Source organism: Ahaetulla prasina, chromosome 13 (assembly GCF_028640845.1).
Source record: "Ahaetulla prasina isolate Xishuangbanna chromosome 13, ASM2864084v1, whole genome shotgun sequence".
Lineage (NCBI taxonomy): Eukaryota > Metazoa > Chordata > Lepidosauria > Squamata > Colubridae > Ahaetulla > Ahaetulla prasina.
Genome location: NC_080551.1, coordinates 9223703 through 9247168, shown reverse-complemented (window position 1 = coordinate 9247168; position 23466 = coordinate 9223703). Strand labels below are relative to the sequence as shown.

Genomic DNA, 23466 nt, shown 5'->3' with positions numbered 1-23466 from the left:
GATAGATGATAGATAGATAGATAGATAGATAGATAGATAGATAGATAGATAGATAGATAGATAGATAGAGGAGTGAGGGAGAGAGAGAGAAAAAAATACTGAGATACCATACATAGATTAGATAGATAGGTGAGATAGATTGATTAGGTGATAGAGATAGATAGATGATAGATAGATGATAGCTAGCTAGCTAGCTAGCTAGCTAGCTAGCTAGCTAGCTAGCTAGCTAGCTAGCTAGATAGATGAGGGAGGGAGAGAGAGAGAAAAAATACTGAGATACCATACATAGATTAGATAGATGAGATAGATTGATTAGGTGATAGAGATAGATAGATGATAGATAGATAGATAGATAGATAGATAGATAGATAGATAGATAGATAGATAGAGGAGGCAGGGGGAGAGAGAGAGAGAGAGAGAGAGAAATACTGAGATATCATACATAGATGAGATGGATAAGATAGATCAATTAGGTTATAGAGCTAGCCAGCTAGCTAGCTAGCTAGATAGCTAGATAGATAGATAGGGGAGGGAGGGAGGGAGGGAGGGAGGGAGGGAGGGAGAGAGAAATAGTGAGATACCATACATAGATTAGACAGATAGATGAGATAGATCGATTAGGTGATAGATAAATAGACAGACAGACAGATTTCAATCAGTTCCCTATCATTTTTTAGCTCCTGGCTTCCAAAGGAGGGGAAAATTTTCTGCAGCAGAAAGAGAAGCTGGCTTTGGACCAATGCTCTGCTCAGGGTTTCTGTAATTGTGTGTGTGCATGCGTGCGTGTGAGAGAGAGAGAGAGAGAGAGAGACTTGGATGGACGGATTTTATAGTCCTTAGGAGTTGTGATGGGATGTGGGCCCAAATTTGGGAATGGAGAAGCGATGAGCCAACCACGAAAGGACGACTTTCAGAAGGTATTTCTCAGTCTTAAGACGAAATCCCAAGGTAGAAGCTCGGGTTTTTGTCTTTCTGGTAGGCTTTCAAGGTTTTGTTCTTCTAACTTGCAGCCGTAAACAGCATTCTCGGAGCCCCTGCTGCGTCTGTTTTTTGACCTTGCCTGCCTCAAAGGGTTGAGGGATGCCCTGGTCTTGAAGGGGAAAGTTTAATTTTTGAAGCGGCTGCCACAGGGAAGATAAAAGACAGGAGCAAAGCGCTGAGCTCTGCTGTGAAGTGGCCACGCGGTGCCTTTAGAGGAGCTACTAATTAGCTCCTCCCGGGTATGTTTCATCTACTGGAAGCCCCGCATTACAAAGGTGCTGAGGCTGAACCAAGGCAGGAAAAAAAGGGCTGGGGATTAAACAGAAAACGGTGTTAACAATTAGCCTGCAAGGGAGAGTCGAACCGGCAGGGCAGATTAAAAAAAAAAAACGGGCAGAAGATGAAAAGGGTGTAGGCCCTCTTGACTTGCTTTTCCCCATTTGGGGGGGTGGGGGAAATATCAAGACTCTTTCAGAAGGTTTGATGGTCTGAGAGTTTAAGCCTCTTGTTTGACCCTTTAAATTCTCTCAAGCAACCCATAACTCCACGTGCACACAAAACTGACTGAAAAAAATAGGTATACCAGAATTCAGGGACCCCTGGTAATGTTCTGGGCCTCTAAAAGGTATCCCCTCAAACCATACATGGCCCTTGAGTTATTATCCACACCTGATTTTTTGGGGGGACCGATGGACCAGGAAGGGTGTAGATATATATATATATATCTCCTGTCTGTCTGTCTGTCTGTCTGTCTGTCTGTCTGTCTGTCTGTCTATCTATCTATCTATCTATCATCTATCTATCTATCATGTCTTTCTCTCTCTCTCTCTCTATCTATCTACAGTATCTATTTATCTCTATCCATCCATCCATCCATCCATCCATCCATCCATCCATCCATCCATCCATCATCTACTGTACATCTCTCTCTCTCTCTCTCTCTCTCTCTCTCTCTCTCTCTCTCTCTCTCTCTCTCTCTCCCTACCTACCTACCTACCTATGGTATCTATCTTTTTCTATCCATCATCCATCCATCTATAATCATCTGTCTGTCTGTCTGTCTGTCTGTCTGTCTGTCTGTCTGTCTATCTATCTATCTATCTATCTATCTATCTATCTATCTATCCATCTATCCATCTGTTTGTCCGTCTGTCTGTCTGTCTGTCCGTCCGTCCATCCATCCATCCATCCATCCATCCATCCATCCATCCATCCATCCATCCATCTATTATCTGTAATTACTGTGCACAGAAAGAGGTGCATCTCTTCAAGCCAAAATGAAATCAAATTGACTTCCTGGCATGCTAGTTCCAAGGAAAGCCAACTTCCTTCCCCACACTGCAAGAGGGGATGTCACTACTACCATGATCTAAGACAGCTAATCCTCAACTTATGACCTGTCGCTTAGCAATTGTTCAAAGTTACAACAGACATCAGCCAAAGCTACGTAGCGGAGTAATAGTATGTTTCAATTTCATTTTTCCACAGCATCCTTAATTTCTGGTGTATATCACAGTGTTTGTAAGACTTTGCTGGACCCAGCAAAAATCTCACTTCTCTCTGTAATTCAGTGGCCCCAAATAAGATCGATTGAAAATAAGACTAGTGTCAACTCTGAAGCTGGCCTGGCTGAAGCCATCTTGGAGCTTCAGTGATTCCACACTGGGGCTGATTGGTAGGAAGGCGGGATTAGAGATAGCTAGGGTATTGCAGTATCGGACTCTATCGCTGAAGTCACAACTTGGACTCCTGCCTGCCCTGATAAACCTCGAAGGAACTTGGCAAGCTGCAGAGGCTTCGTTGCCAAGTTTATTACGGATTTCCTTGACTCGTTCGTCGGAGTGGGGGGTGGGGCATGACAGGGACTTCCTCCCATGCAGAGGACTCCTTGTCTCCTGCCCTGCCAGTGCAAGGTCTCACCTGATGAGGATGATGACGGAAGGAGTTTGGGCCATGGCTCCAATCATGCTGCAGACGCACATCACACAGAGGAATGTCAGGAAGGCTTCTTGGCATCCAGGGCTGGGGCACTTCCCAGGAACAACCGTGGCATCCCCGGCCGGGGCCAAGGTGAGGCAGGTGCAACCGGTGAGATTCTAGGACAGAAGGCAAGAGATGGTTGAGGGAGCAGGTCCTCCTGTTGCATGGACCCAATGGGATGTCACCTCATAGGTGACCCTGGCCTTCCACAAGAGATGTGGATTGAATGTAGTGGTGGCTGAATCCTACACCACATTTGGACCGCCGCTGCTCTAGAAAAACCTTCTGGGGTTTCACCTCCTAAAAGTCCTTGGAGAACTAAGGAAGCTCTTGAAATGGACACAGTAGGAGGCAGCATAGATTCCCCTCTAACTGAAGACTCTATTCTGGCTTCTCAGATTTCCATAGACATTCACCTGAGAAACTGGCAAAAACATTTAAAAATAAATCAGCAAAATGTTGGAAATGTCATCAGTTTCCAGGATCTTATTATCATATCCTGGACATAAACTGTTTCAACTCCTACCTTCAAAACGACGCTACAGAGCACTGCATACTAGAACAACTAGACACAAGAACAGTTTTTTCCTGAATGCCATCATTCTTCTAAACAAATAATTCCCTCAACACTGTCAAACTATTCACTAAATCTGCACTACTATTAATCTTCTCATCATTCCCATCACCCATCTCCTTCCACTTATGACTGTAACTTTGCTGCTTGTATCCTTACAATTTATACTGATATTGTTTCCTGATTTCTTATTTGTAGCCTATGACTATCATTAAGTGTTGTAAGTGTTGTACCTTGATGAAGGTATCTTTTCTTTTATGTACTCTGAGAGCATATGCACCAAGACAAATTCCTTGTGTATCCAATCACACTTGGCCTATAAAAATTCTATTCTATTCTATTCTATTCTATTCTATTCTATTCTATTCTATTCTATTCTATTCTATTCTATATGTGGTGGACTTGTCCGGAAGCCAAAAACTATTGGGAGAAAATAAAGGGCTGGTTAGAAGAAATGACCCAACAACATATTGATTCAATACCGGAGTTGTTTTTATTGGGGATCCTACCAGAGAAAATTAGTAAAGAAAATATCTATTTGATTATACATGTAATTACAGCAGCCAGAATTGTTTTTGCACAAAATTGGAAAGCAAAGAAAATACCCCTGGAAGGAGAAATTATTAGAAAATTTTTAGACTGTGCAGAAATGAACAGAAATTAACTTTGATGATTAAAGAAAGAGAGGATTCAAAATATTTTAAGATATGGGATAAATTTTATCATTGATTAGAAGAAAGGTATAGATGAGCAATTGATAATCATGTTCATTAAGCACTAATAAATGTAACTAATAAAATAAGAATTTAAAAAATAATTTAGAAAAGGGGACCCGGTGGCTCAGTGGCTAAGATGTTGAGCTTGTCGATCAGAAAGGTTGGCAGTTCAGCTGTTCGAATCCCTGGTGCCACGTAATAGGGTGAGCTCTAATGACTTGTCCCACCTTCTGCCAACCTAGCAGTTCGAAAGCACCTAAAAAATGCAAGTAGAAAAATAGGGGCCACCTTTGGTGGGAAGGTAACAGCGTTCCGTGCGCCTTTGGCATTGAGTCATGCCGGTCACATGACCACGCTTTGGACAGCGCTGGCTCTTCGGCTTAGAAATGGAGATGAGCACCACCCCCTAGAGTCAGGAATAACTAGCACACATGTGCGAGGGGAACCTTTACAGGTAGTTCTCGACTTACAACCATTCATTTAGTGACGATTCGAAGTTACAATGGCACTGAAAGAAGTGACTGCTAACCGATTCTCACTCTTACAACAATGGCAGCATGTCCATGGTCAGGTGATCAAAATCCAGATGCTTGGCAACTGGCGTGTATTTATGACTGTTGCTGTGTCCCAGGGTCAGGTGATCACCATTGGTAACCTTCCCAGATATCTTTTGGCAAGCAAAGTCAATAGGGGAAGACAGATTTGCTTAACAACCGCAAGATTTGCTTTAACAATTGCAGTGTTTCGCTGAACAACTGTGGCAGAAAAAAATCGTAAAATGGGGCAAAACTCACTTCACAACTGTCTTGATTAACAATGGAAGTAGTAGACTCAATTGTGGGCTTAATTTTAATTGTGGACTTAAGATCTTCCATGAGGGACATGGATTGAATTGGTGGCTGGTTCCTAGACTACTCTTGGACAACCATTGCTTAGACAAACACTGTTCCCTAGTTTGGATAATGAAACATCTGCAAGCTCAGAGAGCACCAAGGACCCAATGGACCTCTTCCTCTCTGCACACCCCACTGCCATCTAGCACTGATGATGTAACCCAGCTGGGTAATGAAACATCTGCAGGAGAATAGCTAAGATCAGAGAGCAACAAGGACCCTATAATCCTCCTTTTCCTCCTCTTCCTCTCTGCATACCCCACCCCCTTCTAGCACAGGGCACCATGACCCTCTTCCTCTCTGCACACCCCACTCCTTTCTATCGTTGATGGGGTAACCCAGCTGGGTAATGAAACATCTGCAGGAGAACAGCTAAGATCAGAAAGCAACAAGGACCCTATAATCCTCTTTTTCCTCCTCTTCCTCTCTGCATACCTCACTCCCTTCTAACACAGGGCACCATGACCCTCTTCCTCTCTGCACACCCCACTCCTTTCTATCGTTGATGGGGTAACCCAGCTGGGTAATGAAACATCTGCAAGAGAACAACTAAGATCAGAGAGCACCATGCACCCCCTCTAGTTAAACCATCTGGCATTCCATCTCCTAAAATCCCTTGAAGAACGAAGGGACCCCTTGAGACTGACCCAGTGGGAGGCAGTGGAGATTGCCTTCTTCTTGGGCTTTATTCTGGCTTCTCCGATTTCAGTAGGCGTTGTCCACACATTAACAAGCGCCCAGTTACACAGTGACGTATTATTGTCGCTTCAGAAATGGCTGCACTGAGTTGACCTTGGCTGATTTTGGAAAACAAAACAGATCCTTCTACAGAATCATAGCATAACCATGAAGTGCGCTGGCATATGTGGGTCACTCTACCAGTGTTGCCCTTTTCTTACAAAACAAAGATCTTGGCTCCTCGGCCAACAGAGAGAGCAAAACAGTTTGAAGAGATTTGACCTTCTATCGGAAGCATGGCATTGTACTTTTCCTTTGATTCTTTCAAGCCTTTCAAGTAAGCAGGACTTCAAGAAAATTACCATAAATTCGGATGCCTGGCAAGGCAGAGATAAAAGGAAGATTCTGGGTTTCCTAGGGGAAAATACTTCTAAATGCAAGCGTTCGATTACATCCCAATTCCACTCCACGTTTTTCTCAACCTCAGCTTCGCTGATAAGACTTAAAACACAATCGAAAGGTAAAGGAAAAAGGGGAAAAAAGATAAAGGAGAAAGGTAGAGGGCAAGAGAAGAAGTAACAGATGGAAACTAATCAAAGAGAGAAGCAACTTAGAACGAAGGAGAAATGTCCCGACACTTAGAACAATTAATCAGTGGAAAGACATGCCTCCAGAAGTTGTGGGTGCTCCATCAGTGGAAGTTTTTAAGAAGAGATTTGACAAGGAGAATCATTTGTCTGGAATGGTGTAGGATCTTCTGCTTTGAGCAGCAGTTTGGACTAGAAGACCTCAAAGCAGGGGTGAAATCCAGCAGGTTTTGACAGGTTCTGGAGAACTGGTAGCGGAAATTTTGAGTAGTTTGGAGAACCAGCAAATACCACCTGTGGCTGGTCCCAGAGTGGGTTGGGAATGGAGGTTTTGCAATATCCTTCCCCTGCCACGCCCACCAAGCCACGCCCATCAAGCCACACCATGTCCACCAAGCTACGCCCACAGAACCGGTAGTAAAAAAAATTTGGATTTCACCACTGCCTCAAAGGTCCCTTCCAACTCTGTTATCCCTTCTATATTCTAAATTTGGGTTTTCAAAATAATAGAATAACAGAGTTATTTTTCTTGTTATTCTAGAAGTCCTTGGAGGTCTTCTAATCCAACCCTCCACTCAAGCAGGAAACCCTATACCAATGATGGCTAACCTTTTTGCCATTGCATGCTAGGAGTGGGGGGGGGTCGCACGCACGCATGCCCACACCCATAACTCTATGCACCTTGCCCCCACGCATGGGACCCCCCCATGCTCCCCCTGCTCCTGGCATGCAATGGCACGGTAGGCCCGTTTTTTGCTTCCCCCAGCCTCCAGAGCCTTTCTGGGAGTCTGAGGAGGGGCCAGAAGTTGGCAAATGAGCCATTTACAGCCTCCAGAGGGTCTCCGGGGGGATGGGGAAGGCCATTTTTGCCCTCCCCAGACTCCTAGAAAGGCTCTGGAGGCTGGGGAAAGCAAAAAACAGGCCTTCTCCAGTGGCAGGAAACAGCCTGTTTCCCTACTTTTTGTGGGCCCAGAAGGCCCGAAAACTCAGCGGAGCGGAGCTCGCGTGCCCATCGATATGGCTACGCCTGCCACCTGTGGCACATGTGCCATAGCTTCACCATCAGGGCCCTATACCATTTCAGACAAATGATTGCCCAATCTCTTCTTAAAAACCTTCAGTTTTGGAGCATCCCACAACTACTGGGGACAAGCTTTTTCACTGATTAAACTACCGGGGAATTTCTCCTTAGTTCTACTGTAGGTTGGTTTTTTGGTAAATTGTATCCCTAGATCCAATCTCCTCTATCACTCAAAGAGCCACAGGTGACATGGACTAGGACCCAAATTACCTTTGTGCCTTTTTTTCCCTATTGCTGTTCCATCTCCTCCTCCTCCTCCATCTTCTCCTCCTCCTCTCCTCCTCCAATTCCTCCTCCTCTCTCCTCCATCTCCTCCTCTCTCCCTCCTCCTCCATCTCCTCCTCTTCCTCCTCTCCTCCTCCAATTCCTCCTCCTCTCTCCTCCATCTCCTCCTCTCTCCCCTCCTCCTCCATCTCCTCCTCCTCCTCCTCCTCCTCCTCTCTCCTCCATCTCCTCCTCCATCTTCTCCTCCTCCTCTCCTCCTCCAATTCCTCCTCCTCTCTCCTCCATCTCCTCCTCTCTCCCTCCTCCTCCATCTCCTCCTCCTGCCTTTTAACCCACATTGCAATCAAAGTGACTATTCCCAAAAGATGCCGAGAACGATTTTCATTCTTCCCGTAGGTACTCATTTGAACTGGCTTGCCTTGGACGGTTAGAAATTCAGTAATTGAAAACCTACAGAAACACGCACCCCCAGTGTGTGCTTCATTAGACAGCTGCGATTGCTTTTCGCAGGACAGCATCGTGACAGGTAGGCAGCTAGCTGTGCAGCCTGGTGGAATACAGACCCCCCCACCCCAAGAAATGGCTGCCAGCAGGACTACAGCTACTTAAGGCCTGCTAGAGTGGGAGGCAGGTAGTGGAAGATTGGGGGCATTTGATGCCATTCCCTTTCTTGCCCGTGATGGAATTCAGACAATGAAAATCTCTTTTGCTGATTTTCAGGATCCTGGGGTCTCCCGGTTGAGCGAAGGAGCTCAACTGTCTTTATTTCGATTCTGAAAAGGATTGGAAATAAGGCGAACTCTGTTTCTTGATATCCGATCGGTCTTCTCATCAAAGCAACCCAGGTCATCCACTGCAAAAGAAGGCTATCCAGTCCATAAAATAGCTTGGGTAGCAGATATAATTAGATTTTTTTTATTTAACCCGCACTCGCCGGCATACTTTTGTAACATTTCCTTAGAGTTTGGTTAAAAAACAATAACAACAACTAGTGGTGGGATTCAACCGGTTCTCTGCCCTAATGATTTCTTCCAACAACCAGTTTGCCAGACTGCTCTGAAAGCTAACAACCGGTTCTCCCGAAGTGGTGCGAACTGGCTGAAATCCAACCACTGACAACACCCCTCAATTATCAGAAATTCTTAGATTGTTTTGCCTTCTTTATTGAGTTCTGTTTAGCTTCCCAGGAAAAAGCCTGCCTCTGTTCACCCCATTGCTTCTCAAAAGAGCCTCATCAGCCCATTGCTGTGTGCCCATAGAATGAAAGTTTGTTGCCCATAGAATGAAATTCACTGCAGAATTAGTGGTGGTTTGCAAGCTAGAAGACAAAAGTTATTCCAATCCCGGAAGCACCACTAAGCTGGTTTCAGAGCTGAAGAATCAGAGCTGGATGGCATTTTCCCACCCTGGTTCATAGTTGGTTGACGAGCTGATAAAAGTTTCAGGAGCAATGAAGGCAAATATATGCATCCCAGGTTAATGTTGCAGGATCCAATCTGGCTCGGTCACCGGGACCAGAGGTTTAAGTCTTCTGAGATTTTGGACTTATGCTGGAGCCCACCTTCAGGGAACTTCTCTTTACCAGAAGGTGTTACTTTGGTAAACAGACAGATTGGAAAGTTTTCCACTATCAGCAAAGTGCAAAGAGAAGCAAAACTTCTCATTGCTATTTGTTTTGTAGGTGGAATAATTCAGTTGCCCTACCCTTCTCAGCTCAATAAATCCTGAACGCAAATTCAAGGGTGGCCGCCTTGAATTTGTAGCATAATTAGAATTATCTAATAAAATGAAATTCAGAACAACAGAACAGAATAACAGAGTTGGAAGGGACCTTGGAGGTCTTCTAGTCCAACTCCCTCCTCAGGCAGGAAACCCTATACCATTTCAGACAAATGGTTGTCCAATTTCTTCTTAAAAACTTCCAGTGTTGGAGCATTCACAATTTCTGGAAGCAAGTTGTATTACTGATTAATTGCAAGACATTTCACTAATTGCGAGCCGTTACACTAATCCTGTAAGTCCCTTGGACTGCAATGCGATCAAACCGGACAGTCCTAAGGAGATCAACCCTGACTGCTCTTTAGAAGGCTAGATCCTGAAGATGAAACTCAAATGCTTTGGCCACCTAATGAGAAAGAAGGACTCCCTGGAGAAGAGCCTCATGCTGGGAACGATGGGGGGCAAAAGAAGAAGGGGACGACAGAGAATGAGGTGGATGGATGGAGTCACTGAAGCAATCAATGTGAGCTTAAATAGACTATGGGGGGATGGTAGAGGACAGGAACATTGTCCATGGGGTCACGATGGGTCGGACATGACTTCACAACTAACAACAACAACACTAATTGTTCTCACTGTTAGAAAGTTTCTCCTTAGTTCTAGGTTGCTTCTCTCCTTGATTAGTTTCCATCAGTTACTTCATGTCCTGCCTTCATATCCTTTGGAGAATAGCTTGACTCCTTCTTCTTTCTGGCAACCCCTGAGATATCGGAACACTGCTATCATGTCTCCCCTAGTCCTTCTTTTCATTAAACAAGACATACCCAATTCCAGCAACTGTTCTTGAGAATCTTGCTTGAAAATGCTTTTGCTTATAGTGTTGAGAGCAGCATTCAATAGTTCCTATGACAATGCGGCCACCTTGAGTCAGCCTTGTGAGGTAGCCCAGTAGGAAGCAGACCTAGATGAATATTCTGACCTAGGCTTCCCCAAACCACGAAGCAGACTCCTTGTCCCGACAAAAATTTAATTTACAGTGAATTCTTCTCCCGCAAAGTCTTTCTTCTCCCACAGTCTTTCAAGATAGTTCACAATTACCGACCTTTATCAGGCTTGGAGAGTGGCCAGGCTGATATCTTTCAGACGCTCACAATACTTGGCAAGAATGCAGTAATGAACTAATTGTCTCCTGCAAACTTCACTCCCCTTTTGCTCCTCTTTTATTCCCTATCGTCCACCTGTGGCCTTACTCCCAAGTCGACCCTTGTTCTTTAGCTGTTCCCTTTGTCTGGCAACTCTGTGCATGCTCACACTGGGAACAGGCTGCAGCTGTTTGTCTGCCTCACTGATGTCTGACTCTGAAGGCAGCTGATAACTGGCATACGGCCCTGGCCCCCTCTCTGCCTCCGATGCAGAGCCCTCATCAGAGCCTTCCCCAGACTCCAGGACTGGCCCATGTTCTTCCCCAACCTCCTCACTGTCCGAATCTGCTGCCAGATCCGATGGCGGCCACAACAAGGAACTAATTCTACTTTTTGTAAGGTTACCGTAAGAGAATTTTACAAGACTGACAAGACTTTTCTCTTTAGAGATTCGGAAAAGGATTTGGTAAAGGATTGTATGATAAAATGGGCACAGAATATTCAGGAACCAATAATGTTGGAAACATGGGAGAAAATTTGGGTTAGAAATGTTAAGTTTACACAAGCACAGAATTTAAGGGAAAATTTTTATAAGATGTTTTATAGATGGCACTTAGATCCCAAAAAATTATCATGTATGTATCCTAATATCCAAGCGAAATGTTGGAGGTGTGATTGTGATGATGCTACATATTTTCATATTTGGTGGACTTGCAAGAAAATTAAGGTCTTTTGGATAAGAATTTGGTGGATTATTCAAAATGTACTGAAGAAGAAGATAAAGTTCCTGCCACAATTTTTCCTTTTGGGAATTATAACGGATTGTACAGGGATTGAGACTAAATTGATTTTGAATTTAATAACAGCAGCAAGACTGTTGATTGGACAATACTGGAAGAAGAAGAGGTACCTACAATAGAAGAATGGATACTGAAAGTCATTAATTTGGCTGAGATGGCTAAAATCTCAGCTTTTAAAAGACAATACGCAGGAAAGATATTTAATTGAATGGAAAAATGGATTGATTATCTACAAAACAGATATCAGATTAAGAAATATCAGATTGCCTTTGAATAATTAGAAAGTTATTTTATGTAATGGGAGGGGCTGGGAGATGAAGAGCTTTGGATGTGGTTATTTGGATTGGAAGGGAAAATTTTATTCTATGTTTGGTTTATGTATAACAATACCTTGTGATTGACCCGGGAAGCCGGGGGGGGGAGGGAGGGGGGAAGGGGTTTTTGTTTTGTTTTTTGGGAGGGAGGGGGAAAAAAGGGGGGAAAATGTTTTTGTTTTTTAAAACTCTTTCAATAAAAAAAAAAAAAAGACTTTTCTCTTTAGAGTCCAAGAAGCTACGAAAGGTCCCTTCTGAGATTTTTTCCACCTCCATACCTGAATTATTGAATATGGCAGTCCTTTGCTTCTCTCAGAAGCAGAATAAATTATCCATAAAAACGCTATATTAACTTATGCTCAATCAGGGAAACTGACAACCATATTCAGTATTGTTATCCATTGGGGGAATGTTATTAGAAAGGCAGAATATTACAAAATATACTTTTAATACTATACTTGTTGATTTATTCACAGAAGCTAATACTTTGACCACAGAACTGGATATGTGCAGACAAAAAAAAAAGTTTGCATTTTGCTGACCATTATAGAGATGGCTAGTAAGTTACTATGTATGTAAAAGAAAAAAAAAACAAGGCTATAATATTATTCTGTATTTTACTGTGCTGAAAAATGATGGCAGTCAGGGCTTTTTTTCTTTCCTCTGTTATCCTCCATTTCTTTCTCTTTCTTATCCTTTCCCATTTCCCTAATATCTTTACTTTCATTTGTATTTTGCACTATGATAATTTCAATAAAATTTACCAAAAATGTATTGATGTTTGCATCATCACCATCATATATAAGTGCATCCAACATTCATTCATTCATTCATTCATTTTCTATATTACTTTTCATTCACTCTGGAATTGATTTGGATAGTAACAACCCAGGTATCTTCATTACGTGAGGCAGTGAATAGTCATTGCATGATCAACTACGCAAGAAATTCTGTAAGGTAACTTTGAAACAAGCCACTCTTATTTTCCCCCCTCCCCTTCTGTTTAATTGTTTAGTGATATGCACCTGACCAAATGTTGCTTCAGGGATTGAGGTGTTTTATAAAATAAAAAAATAGCAATAGCACTTGGACCTACATACCGCTTCACAGTGCTTTTACAGCCCTCTCTAAGCGGTTTACAGAGCCAGCCTCTTGCCCCCAACAATCTGGGTCCTCATTTTACCCACCTGGGAAGGATGGAAGGCGGAGTCAACCTTGAGCCTGGTGAGATTCAAACTGCCAAATTGCAGGCAGTCAGCAGAAGTAGCCTGCAGTACTACCCTCTAACCACTGCGCCACCACGGCTTTTAAAAATGTAAACGTAACACAAAGGTAACCTACAGGTGGGCAACTTAGAACCTTAGGCTTGCCGTGAGCCACAAAGCTTCCCCATCATGGGAAAAATTACATATTTCAGACCCTTCTGAATTTTGGAGGGAGAGGGGGTTAAGAAGCAAAATAAGAGACTTAAAATCTTGCAGAGCCTTAAGAAACCCACCATATCCCTTTAACAGGCTCTTTTTGGTGCGTGGGGAGATATGGGGACAACTAAGAACCAAATTACTCCACATATCCTACAGCTTCAGATAGGGCCATGGGAAAATAAATACACACACACACACACACACACACACACTCACTCACACATACACACACACAGAGACACACAGAAAGAGAGAACAGTTGACCGAAATAGATTGGAGAAGGAAAGAAATGAGGGATTACCATGTTGGTGCAACCAGCAAAACAGGCAGATAAGTATGTGATCCCATCGGTCCCGCAAACTGGAGTGAAGGAATCCATTTGACATTTACAGTTGCTATTGCAGGCAGAATAGGGGGCCAAGCTGGAGATGGTTGACCTAGAAAAGAAAAAAAAAGGAAGGAAGGAAGGAAGGGTGGGTGGGTGGATAAGGACAAGGGGTCAATCAATAGGTAGGAAAATCTTTTTAGTTGTAAAGGGCCCAGAGTCATCTTGGAATCAAGAGAAGAAGGAAGGAAGGAGGGGAGGGAGGGAGGAAGAGAGGATAGGAAGGAAGGAAGGAAGGAAGGAAGGAAGAGAGAGAGAGAGAGAGAGAGAGGAAGGAAGGAAGGAAGGAAGAGAGAGAGAGAGAGGAAGGAAGGAAGGAAGGAAGGAAGGAAGGAAGGAAGGAAGGAGGGAGGGAGGGAGGGAGGATAGGAAGGAAGGAAGGAAGGAAGGGGGAGAGAGAGAGAGAAAGAAAGAAAGGAAGGAAGGGAGAGAGAGAAAGAAAGAAAGAGAGAGAGAGAGAGAAAGAATGAAAGAAAGAAAGAGAAAGAAAGAAAGAAAGAAAAAGAAAAAGAAAGAAAGAAAGAAAAGAAAGAAAGAAAAGAAAGAAAGAAAGAAAGAAAGAAAGAAAGAAAGAAAGAAAGAAAGAAAGAAAGAAAGAAAGAAAGACAGGCTAGGGGACATTCACGACACTGCTGGGGTCTGGTTGGGGCCTTAGGAAGCTGAACACCTTCCTGGAGCTCCTGACTTCTCCCTGTGGGCAACATTTCTGGGAATCTTGCCAGGACATAAAGCAACCCTGCCTGATGTCCCTCAGCAATTGATGGACTAGAACTGTGAAGTTCTGGAAAGTCTGAGGGTGACTTTGTGCCGGCCACTATCTGTCAATCCAGGCTATCCCACAGGGGTGTTCTTAACAGATAACAGATTAAGAGAATTGGAAGGGACCTTACAGGTCATCTAGTCCAACACCCTCACCCGCCAAAGCAGGAGACCCTACAACCATGAATCCATCGAGTTGTTAAAGACCAACTTGACCTGTTTGAAACAAACTACCTTTAACAAACCATCTTTTCAGGACTATTCCTATTCCCATTCTCCCTCTGCCTGTCGTAGATGCCTTCACAGCTTTCTCTGCCGGATCTAATTATGCTTGCTAAATCCAGCAACGATCCACCAAAGGTTAGTCATCTATCAAGGATGGTGAGCCCTGTGTAGGGGGTTGGACTTTGTGATCTCTTAAGTCTCTTCCAACCATTCCACGGTCTTCTCTGGGGTGGGGTGCAAAAAAAAAAAAATCCCCATCAAGTGGGTGGGGAACCTTCCTCTCTCTTACTTACTTGTTTCCATAGGGAACAGTAATGCCAGCCACAGGTCCCGTATCGCAGCCCAGGAAAAGGAAAGAAACGTAGCAAGCTGTGGATACCAAGCTGACCAACATAGCCATCTGAATGGCACCCAGGGCAGAAAGGCTCAGCTTCTTCACTAAGAGTCCTCCTAGGAAGATGCCCAAACATGCACAGGGAATAGCTGTCATGCCTGTGAAAGGAACGGAAAGTTGCAAAAGGTTGGATTTTGACTTTTTAGCCTGATCCCAGCTCAAGACGCTTCTTGGTTCTTAGTGTCAAGGACGGAAACTTTGGCAGCTACGTGCCTCTTCCTCTCAGCTTGTCATCAGAGTAAGAGGCGGTTGCAGGGGTGAAATCCAGCAGGTTCTGACAGGTTCTGGAGGACCGGTAGCAGAAACTTTGAGTAGTTCAGAGAACCGGCAAATACCACCACTGGCTGGCCCCAGAGTGGGGTGGGAATGGAGTTTTTGCAGTATCCTTCCCCCAGGAGTGGGGAGGGAATGGAGATTTTGCAGTATCCTTCCCCTGTAGTAGGGTGGGAATGGAGATTTTGCAGTATTCTTTCCCTGCCATGCCCACCAAGCTCCACCACGCCCACTAAGCCACGCCCTCAGAACCGCTGGTAAAAGAATTTGGATTTCACCACTGGGCGGTTGCTTCTGCATGGCTTAGATCAGGGGTGTCCAAACTTGGTCCCTTTAAGACTTTTGGACTTCAACTCCCAGAGTTCCTCAGCCAGCAAAGCTGGACTCTGGGAGTTGAAGTCCAAAAGTCTTAAAGGGACCAAGTTTGGACACCCCTGGCTTAGATGGAGTAGCGAAACGTCTAGGATTCTGCTGAAGGTTCCGTGGAAACCTGGAATCTGTTCAAGGACATCGCAACAGGCGTGGAGTTCAAGCAGATGGTTCCCATAACTATGAGAACCATTTTTTACATTGGCTACATTGAGAGGTTGGGGGTTAGTGTGCAGTACTATGGTGGTGCAGTGGTTAGAGTACAGTACTGCAGGCTATTTTCTGCTTCCTGCCGGCTGCCTGCAATTTGACAGTTCAAATCTCACCAGGTTCAAGGTTGACTCAGCTTTCCATCCTTCCGAGATGGTTAAAATGAGGACCCAGATTGTTGTGGGGCAAGAGGCTGACTCTGTAAACCGCTTAGAGAGGGCTGTAAAGCACTGTGAAGTGGTATATAAGTCTAAGTGCGATTGCTATTGGCTTGGAAAAATGTGTTGTTTTATTCTATGGACTGAGGTTTGGGAACTTCAGAGTTAGTTTTGCTTCGACATTCCTATGTGGTATATTGAATAAACGGTAAGGAATTTTGGAACCAGAATGACCCTGGACTTTTATTTGGATTCTCGAGCTGGATGTTGACCCTTCAGTTCTGTCCTTGACCAGGGGAGGGAAAGGGTTGATCTCTTCTGGCTAATAACTCACCTAATAACTGGTTGGCTGATGACGTTGTGAGATTGAACTGCTGTTCTAGGTACTTGCCAAGAAAGGCTGCGAAACCTGCTACCACCGCGATCTCCATGCAAGCCGCAAGAACAATGCAGGTGAACACCGGATTGGACAGCAGGTGCTTAGTTACCTTTGGGATCACTGGAAGGAGGAAGAGAGAAGAACAGAGGGACAATTTCACAATGAGGTTTATCTCCACCACGCCCTGCTTTAATTTCTTTAACGGTGCATGTTTGGGGGTTTTTCCAGACCACCTATCAACACATCCTATGTGGACAGGGAGAAAATTCCATGGGATGATTCTAGCTGCGGTGAGCAGAATCGGATACACCACAGCTGGTCCAGCTAGAAGGATCTACCAGATGAAGCTTTGACAACATGAGTTTAAGCCAGAGGTCTTCAAACTTGGCAGCTTTAAGACTTGTGGACTTCAACTCCCAGAATTTTCTAGCATAGCATAGCTGGCTGGAGAATTCTGAGAGTTGAAGTCCACAAGTCTTAAAGCTGCCAAATTTGAAGACCTCTGGTTTAAGCCATGGCATGGGTATCTGCTCATCTGTTTCCAATCCACTCAAAGTCATCAGGGTGGAAACAGAACCCAAAGCAAGAAAATTCAGCGCAGCAAGTTTCCACCAAACATTATAATTTAAAACATGGAGGTAACAAGCTAGAATTTCTCATTCCATTGCATTCCTAAACTGGATCAGAAGCTTTAGTGAAAGAATACAACCCCACTTGCCAATCACAACTAAAACAACAGCCCAATCAAGGAGTCCATTCCCACCAACATTGAGAGAGCAAGCCAATAGTATATATAATGATTTTTTTTAAAAAGAACCCTGTTTCCTTACTAGCACAATGATGTGTGTTTTTTTTTGGTCACAACATTGTATACAAGCACATACAATGAAAGGAAACAATAGGACAGGAACGGTAGGCACTTTTGTGCACTTATGCACACCCCTTATAGTCCTCTTAGGAATGGGGTGAAGTCAATGGTAGACAGTTTTTTGTTAAAGCTTTTGGGAGAAGAGAAGAGACCACAGAGTCAGGCAGTGTGTTCCAAGCGTTAACAACTCTGTTATAAAAGTCATATTTTCTGCAATCAAGATTGAAGCGGTTAACATTAAGTTTGAATCTATTGTTTGCTCTTGTATTATTGTGACTGAAGCTGAAGTAGTCTTTAACAGGAAGGACATTGCAATAGATGATTCTGTGTGTTAAACACAGGTCTTGTCGGAGTCGGCAGAGTTCTAGGTTTTCTAATCCCAGGATTTCAAGTCTGGTGGTATAAGGTATTTTGTTGTTTACAGAGCAGTGGAGAACTCTTCTTGTAAAATATTTCTGGACTCGTTCAATTGTATTAATGTCAGAGATGTGGTATGGGTTCCAGACTGGTGAGCTGTATTCAAGAACAGGTAGCAAATGTTTTGTATGCTCTGGTTAGTAGTGTAGAGTTTTTGGAAAAGAAGCTAGGCAAAATTAGGTTTACAACTCTTAGAGCCTTTTTTGCTATGTAGTTGCAGTGGGCTTTGGTACTTAGATCGTTTGATATGAAAACTCCAAGGTCTTTTACAGGGTGGGGGTCATCTGTAAGGTAATGTCCATCAAGCTTGTATTTAGTGTTTGGGTTCTTCTTTCCAATATCTAAGACTGAGCATTTGCTGGTTGAGATTTGGTTGAGATTTACCTGGCTTGGGTAATGAAACATCTACAAGAAAACAACCTAATTCACAGAGCACCTGGGACTCCACAATGAAAACTGCCAAATGGCAGCTTGGATGTGGCATCTCCATCCATATTCTCCTAAATTTACTATTGGAGCATTTATTGGTTTCCATATTTTGGTTATTTGTTGAAATGTTCCTCTTTTGTTGTTGTTAGCTGTTGGAATATTTCTACCACTCGTGGGTTTCTCTTATCTTTGCTACTGGTTCAGAACTGGGAGCTCGCACGCAGCACTTCTGCACATGCGCAGAGCGTCCGTGATGTCGTCCAGGTGGGTGGGCGGAGCCTCCCGTGGCCACTACCGGTTCACCCGAACCGGGGTGAACCGCTAGAAACCCACCACTGATTTCTATCCCAATTCCTTGTTAAAAGATATTCATACCAGTTGAAGGACAGTTCAAGAGAGTATAAAACAATCCATCTTTAAAATAACTAACCAACTTAGATCAATTTAACAACAGCAAGAGGGAAAAAAACTAAAAATCGCCACAAAGATTTTTTTAAATTTTTTATATTTTCTTTTGCTATTTCTCATTGAAAAGTATAAAAGAGAATTTTTCCTTTGAAATGTAAAGGACATTTAAGAAGTAGGACAACTTCTGGAGATGTTCTCAAGGACAGAATGTGATGTCTTTACACTCCTCAGGGGTTTTTTTTTTGTTAAAAGTTTTAAATAAGAAATGAAAACTAATGCCAACTAATATAAAGTAGAAACAGAAAAAGAACAAAAGAGATCGGAGGGAAAAAAAGTAGAAAAGAAAGAAAAAAGGTACAAAAAATTGACTTCTGATCTTCACAGCAGTTATAAGTATAAATATATTTAACCTCTTTCTCTCTAAGGTTACTCTACAGTCTTCTCTTTTTCTGTAGGTAAAAGTAAAGGTTCCCCTCGCACGTATGTGTTAGTCGTTTCTGACTCTAGGGGGCGGTGCTCATCTCCATTTCAAAGCCGAAGAGCCAGTGTTGTCCGAAGACGTCTCCGTGGTCATGTGGCCGGCATGACTCAACGCTAAAGGTGCACAGAACGCTGTTCCCTTCCCACCAAAGGTAGTCCCTATTTTTCTACTTGCATTTTTTAGGTGCTTTCGAACTGCTAGGTTGGCAGAAGCTGCGACAAGTAACGGGAGCTCACCCCGTTATGCGGCGCTAGGGATTCGAACCGCTGAACTGCCAACCTTTCGATCGACAAGCTCAGCATCTTAGCCACTGAGCCACCATGTCCCCTTTTTTTTCTGTAATCTATCCTATTTAATCATCAAAACTATCATTTTTTTTCATTTTTACATAAATGGCCACAAGAGCCTTTTAATCACCAATAAATTTGTCTTTTTCCCCCCCTAATCAAAGAAGTAAAATCATCCATTTTGGCAAAATTTGAACTTCATCAATCCTCCATAGTGGATAGTGTTGAATCTTTCCATTTCTGTGCATATAATCATTTTAAACTCTCCTCAGTTTTTAGATAGCTACATTCCTGACAGCCACAAACCATGGTTTACAAAGCTCAGTGGCTGAGTTGCCTGATTGCCCGGCATAGGGCCGGGTTACTTACGGGACCGCCTGCTGCCACCGATTGCCTCTCACCGACCTGTCCGCTCTCACAGAGAGGGACTCCTCAGGTGCCGTCGGCCAGGCAGTGCCGACTGGCGACACCCAGGGAAGGGCCTTTTCTGTGGGGCTCCCACCCTTTGGAACGAACTTCCCCAGGACTTCGCCAACTTCCGACCTTCGAACCTTCCGCTGCGAGCTTCAGACACATCTATTTATTTGCGCAGGACTGGACTAGAATTTTTAAATTTTGAATTTGGTTTTTAATGGGGTTTTATTATTTGTATTTCCATTTTAAATATTCGGCCTTATTTAATAAGTTTTTTAATTGTGGTTTTATTCTGTATTTATATGTATATTTTATCTGGCTGTAAACCGCCCTGAGTCCCTAGGGAGATAGGGCAGTATAAAAATGCAATAAATAAATAAATAAATAAAATAAATAAATAAATAAAATAAAATTTAATCCTGGGCACAGAAATTCACTTGTACTTCCCCCCCCCCCCCTTGCTAGTTCTTATTTCTTAGAGAAAGGGGAAATGTTTTTTTTTTTTTTGAAATGCCTTTCAAAAGAACAAAAGAGATCGGAGGGAAAAAAAGTAGAAAAGAAAGAAAAAAGGTACAAAAAATTGACTTCTGATCTTAACCGCAGTTACAAGTATAAATATATTTAACCTCTTTCTCTCTAAGGTTACTCTACAGTCTTCTCTTTTTCTGTAGGTAAAAGTAAAGGTTCCCCTTGCACGTATGTGTTAGTCGTTCCTGACTCTAGGGGGCGGTGCTTATCTCCATTTCAAAGCCGAAGAGCCAGTGTTGTCCGAAGACGTCTCCGTGGTCATGTGGCCGGCATGACTCAATGCTAAAGGTGCACAGAACGCTGTTCCCTTCCCACCAAAGGTGGTCCCTATTTTTCTACTTGCATTTTTTAGGTGCTTTCGAACTGCTAGGTTGGCAGAAGCTGCGACAAGTAACGGGAGCTCACCCCGTTATGCGGCGCTAGGGATTCGAACCGCTGAACTGCCAACCTTTCGATCGACAAGCTCAGCATCTTAGCCACTGAGCCACCATGTCCCCTTTTTTTTCTGTAATCTATCCTATTTAATCATCAAAACTATCATTTTTTTTCATTTTTACATAAATGGCCACAAGAGCCTTTTAATCACCAATAAATTTGTCTTTTCCCCCCCCTAATCAAAGAAGTAAAATCATCCATTTTGGCAAAATTTGAACTTCATCAATCCTCCATAGTGGATAGTGTTGAATCTTTCCATTTCTGTGCATATAATCATTTTAAACTCTCCTCAGTTTTTAGATAGCTACATTCCTGACAGCCACAAACCATGGTTTACAAAGCTCAGTGGCTGAGTTGCCTGATTTGCCCGGCATAGGGCCGGGTTACTTACGGGACCGCCTGCTGCCACCGATTGCCTCTCACCGACCTGTCCGCTCTCACAGAGAGGGACTCCTCAGGGTGCCGTCGGCCAGGCAGTGCCGACTGGCGACACCCAGGGGAAGGGCCTTTTCTGTGGGGGCTCCCACCCTTTGGAACGAACTTCCCCCAGGACTTCGCCAACTTCCCGACCTTCGAACCTTCCGCTGCGAGCTTCAGACACATCTATTTATTTGCGCAGGACTGGACTAGAATTTTTAAATTTTGAATTTGGTTTTTAATGGGGTTTTATTATTTGTATTTCCATTTTAAATATTCGGCCTTATTTAATAAGTTTTTTAATTGTGGTTTTATTCTGTATTTATATGTATATTTTATCTGGCTGTAAACCGCCCTGAGTCCCTAGGGAGATAGGGCAGTATAAAAATGCAATAAATAAATAAATAAATAAAATAAATAAATAAATAAAATAAAATTTAATCCTGGGCACAGAAATTCACTTGTACTTTCCCCCCCCCCTTGCTAGTTCTTATTTCTTAGAGAAAGGGGAAATGTTTTTTTTTTTTTTGAAATGCCTTTCAAAAGAGAAGAAAATATTGAGGAAATCCTCCTGGGCAGAAGACAATATTTTTCCACTTATCAATTATAAGGTAGACAGAAAGAAGTAGCAGTGTGCTTGTGTATGTACGTGTGTTTGTGCATGTATCCTCTCAGGGGTAGTCAACCTTTTTATACCTACCACCCACTTTTGTATCTCTGTTAGTAATAAAATTTTCTAACCACCCACCGGTTCCACAGTAACGGTGATTTATAAAGTGTATCGTCATCTGCGCATGCCTCTCGCACATCGTGGATTGGGTTGGGGGGTGGGTACCGGCTACCAGCTCTGCTTGTCTGTTACAGCTGGATGGTGTGGGAGGAGATGCGTGAGATATTCTGGGATGAGGCTCTTTTGTTTGCGGTCGCACTGTAGCGCCATTTAGTTTCACTTAGGTAACGTGAACTAAACTTATGCGCGGGCAATACAAACAGTATATTTTCAGAAATTTAAATTGTCACGGGGAATTTTATGAAAACCTAATGAAAATGTTTTTAAATGCTATGACATTTTTCTAAAAAGTCAATTAAATAAAAAAAAAAAGGAAAATGCTTCAGTATCGGACAAAACTCCTCCCGCCAACCATGAAAGCTGGAATGCCCACTAGTGGGCGGTAGGGACCAGGTTGACTTCCACTGTATCTGCTCCTTCGTGGGAAAGTCCTCTTTTCATCCATCCACTCAAAGACAGTCTTTGCTATCCATCTTTCCATCCCTGGAGCCCTTTTTTTTTTTTTAATATTGGTGCTACTGTCACCACTTTTGGAAAAAAAGTTCCACCTTTGGAAAAAAAATTGTCAAAGTCTCTCCTTCTCTTACAGAAAAATATTGTCGTGTCCCACTCCACTTCTGATGGCTGGGTCGGGGAAGTCCGTATCAAGCGTGGCTGCAAAGCTTCTGCAGCTTTGCCAAAGTTCTGTCAGAGTTCTCAGGGCAGGCAGGAGACCAGGATGTGACTTCAGCAATCCAAGTTAGACTTGCCTGACTCAAAGAATGCCAGAAAGCAGATCCTTTATATAGGCCATGGGGTGTGGCTCCATGAATCAGCACTTATCCAGGCCTGCCCCTCCCTTCCTTTTGCTGACATCGCCTCTCCATTCTCCAGAAGCGTGGATCTATCTATTGCATCGTTTCGTCCCGAGCTGCCGGTAATCCCAGCTCGTGGCTGGCTTCAGGCGCACATGCTATCGGAGGGAGGTTTGTTTGCTCGGTTTGTCTGGGCATGGTGCCAGGGCTGGGGCTGGAGGCATGCCAGGACATTCTTCTGTACTATCAGTCTCTGGCTGAGATAGCAGGAGCTGAGAGGGGCCCGGCTGTGGCGGGGGTGGGTGGGGGTGAACAAGGCACAACAAATATATATTTTTTCTGCCCACAATTTTTTAGTCCCAGCTCTAGAAAAACAACATCTCTCTCTACTTCTTGTACATTAGTTGTCAACTCGCAAAGCATCCCTGACCTGCTCTCAAGTAGCCATAAGCAAGTGGGATGGGAAAACGGCAAAGCAGCATGACAGCCAAAAACAAAAGCACATTCCGGACATCTCTCTCTCAAGGCTGTCTCCCAGGGTTACCCACAGCGAACGGAGGGGAGTGATCTCTACAATGCGCGAAATTGCTCTGTTGGTGAATGTGAATGATGACATACCCTGGGGGGAGGGGGGAAATAGGGTCAAGTTTGAATCATAAATTAAATGGGGTCAGAGTTGGCTTCACTTGGAACATGTGGACATGAAGCTCCTAATAAATAACTGGATTTCTTTTGAAGCTTGGCTCATGATTTAATTAGGGCATCCATCGGAACCCTGACAGCAGTTTTGTTTGTGGATTTATCCTTTGTTGGGTTTGAACCATACTGAAAGCTACAAGAGCTAGCTATGATCTGTGTCTATATCCCACTGCCAATCTAACTCACCTGGACTTTTAAGAGGTACCCAGGCCCATCTAGTGATTGCTGAACCC

General features: G+C 43.6%; 1 protein-coding gene across 1 annotated transcript in view; it reads right to left on the bottom strand.

Moving 5' to 3' along the window:
• Positions 1-23466, bottom strand: part of SLCO3A1 (solute carrier organic anion transporter family member 3A1) — a 173854-nt gene that overhangs the window by 4661 nt on the left and 145727 nt on the right. Inside the window, exons 5-8 of the mRNA XM_058155899.1 lie at positions 16222-16386; positions 14777-14975; positions 13416-13551; positions 2902-3077 (exon numbers count right to left, since the gene is read on the bottom strand). Of these exons, the coding sequence (XP_058011882.1) occupies positions 2902-3077; positions 13416-13551; positions 14777-14975; positions 16222-16386 (676 nt within the window). The remainder of the gene's footprint in view (positions 1-2901; positions 3078-13415; positions 13552-14776; positions 14976-16221; positions 16387-23466) is intronic.